Genomic DNA, 2,147 nt, shown 5'->3' with positions numbered 1-2,147 from the left:
AATCCCTACCTCTATACCAGTTTATTTTCTTATTTGAGATTTCTTTTTTTCAATCACTGCTTGCTGTTTGTAATTAGTATTTATTTACCTAAATGTTTTTGGGTGTGATGAAGATGGATAGGATTAGAAAGGAATACATTAGAGGGTCAGCTCAAGTTGGGCGGTTTGGAGACGAAGTCGGAGAGGCAAGACTGCAGACATGTGCAGAGGAGTGATGCCGAGTATATTGGGAGAAGGATGCTAAGTATAGAGCTGCCAGGGAAGAGGAAAAGAGGAAGGCCTAAGTGCAGGTTTATGGGTGTGGTGAGAGAGGACATGCAGGTGTTACAGAACAAGATGCAGATGACAGAAAGATATGGAAGAAGATGATCCGCTGTGGCAACCCCTAACGGGAGCAGCCGAAAGAAGAAGAAGTTTTTTTAATATATTGTTGAAGCCACGTTTCCCCTTGGGGACAAATAAAGTTCTAGCTCTTCTTCATGAATAATTTGTAATATGTCCCTCTTAGGAGTGGGGCTGGTGCACTGGGAAGATTTCGAACATGCCAAATACCTTCAATGTCACATGAAAATGCACAGCTCTTATAAACTTTGTCTGTTTAGAATTTACAAAGGATTCAATACTAATTCCCTTTTGCAGCAGCACAAGTCAACTCACATGCCAGAAAGGCTCCACTGTAGCACAGAATGTGGAAAGATGTTTAGGCAGAAATATCAGCTTCAGAAACACAAGAAGAGTTACAGGGATCTGAAGCCGTACACTTGTGGTGAATGTCAAAGGGATTTCAGACTCCTTCAGACTACTCCTTGGGTTCCTCTTAAAGCCCTCTATGGAGAAAAGGCATTTTGCTGTTCTGAATGTAGGAAACGTTTCTCACTGTGAGAAATTCTCTAAATCTTCACAAGCAAATTCACAACGAGGAAAGGTCATTCCAGTGCAGTGAGTGCCAGATGACATTAATGCTAAATGTTCCTTGCAGCAGCATGAGAGAGTTCATAACAAAGAGCATCTCTTCTCCTGCCCTGACTGTGGGAAAGGCTTTCACCATGAGGACAGCCTCTGGCAACGTCTGGAGATCCACATTGGTGAGACAAACCACTGCTGTGCTGAATGCAGGAAAAGGTTTACAGCGAGAGCACACCAGTGGGCACACTGGAAAGGGAGTATACTACTGCACCGAGTGTGGAAAGAGCTTCATAAAGAAAACACAACTTAATGACCATCAAAAGATTCACACTGGAGAGAAACCATATTCCTGCAAATATTGTGAGAAGACTTTCACCCAGAAAGTTATCCTTCATCGACACCAAAAGACTCACACAGGGGAGAAGGTCTTCTGCTGTACAGATTGTGGTAAATGGCTCTCTAAGAGTAAAAACCCACAGTGGCACAGGAAGTTTCATGCCAGGTACTGGCCTCTCTGCTGCACAGTTTACAAAACATTTCAAGCAAAAGGGTCAGGTTCAGATTCGCCAGAAACTTCAGAAGAAAATGATTGTGTTGAGTTTGGGCAGATATTTACAGAAAAAAGAAACTTCGGAAACACAAGCAAGTTCACATAACACAGAAGCTTTACAGCTACAGTGAATGTGGACAAAATTTCAAGAAAAAACATAACCTCCTCCGATAACAATGGACTAACTATGGAGAAAAGCCATATTCATTTCCTGAATGCAGAAAGCGGTTTACAAGAAATGTCAGCCTTGTGCAACACCAGTTCACTCATACTGGCCGAAAGGTTTGAATGAAAGAGTTATCTCCTACATCACCAGAATATTCACACCGGAGAGCAGCCATACCACTGCAGTCAGAAATTCATCCTCAAAAGACATTTTCTGGATCATCAGAGGATCAATACTGGAGAGAAACCTCACTTCTGTGCTCAATGTACAAAGCGGTCATCTGAAAGACCACCAGAATACTCACACAGGAGAAAAGCCGTACTGCTGCACCAAATGTGGTAAAAGGTTTACATGAAAGCAGAGCTTTCAAAATCATCAGAGTATAGATACTGGCAAGACGCCATATATTTACCCAAAATACAAAAGAAGTGATTTTCAAAAACACCAATGTGTTCATGATGGCTGCAAATTTCAAAGTGGCAAACAGTTGAAGGAAGATTTTTAACTTCAGTCAAGTTCAATTTG

The 2,147-nt window shown here is 41.8% G+C and overlaps 1 protein-coding gene across 1 annotated transcript; it reads left to right on the top strand.

Annotated features, from left to right (window-relative positions):
• Positions 1–696: 696 nt before the first annotated feature.
• On the top strand, positions 697–1,562 carry LOC120543333 (gastrula zinc finger protein XlCGF49.1-like). The gene is made up of 2 exons (XM_039776370.1): positions 697–878; positions 980–1,562. Exons 1-2 carry the CDS (start codon positions 697–699, stop codon positions 1,560–1,562), a joined length of 765 nt encoding a protein of 254 aa, XP_039632304.1.
• Positions 1,563–2,147: the final 585 nt, after the last annotated feature.

This window comes from Polypterus senegalus, chromosome 13 (genome assembly GCF_016835505.1).
Source record: "Polypterus senegalus isolate Bchr_013 chromosome 13, ASM1683550v1, whole genome shotgun sequence".
Taxonomy (NCBI): Eukaryota; Metazoa; Chordata; class Cladistia; order Polypteriformes; family Polypteridae; genus Polypterus; species Polypterus senegalus.
Note: the sequence above shows the minus strand (reverse complement) of the source record. Positions and strands in the feature narration are given on the sequence as shown.

Bases quoted from the DNA above. Each gene is read 5' to 3' on its own strand.
- LOC120543333 (XM_039776370.1), top strand. From the start codon at position 697: ATGTTTAGGCAGAAATATCAGCTTCAGAAACACAAGAAGAGTTACAGG. The intron at 879-979 runs GTGAGAAATTCT...TGTTCCTTGCAG, and splicing joins TGTAGGAAACGTTTCTCACT to CAGCATGAGAGAGTTCATAA.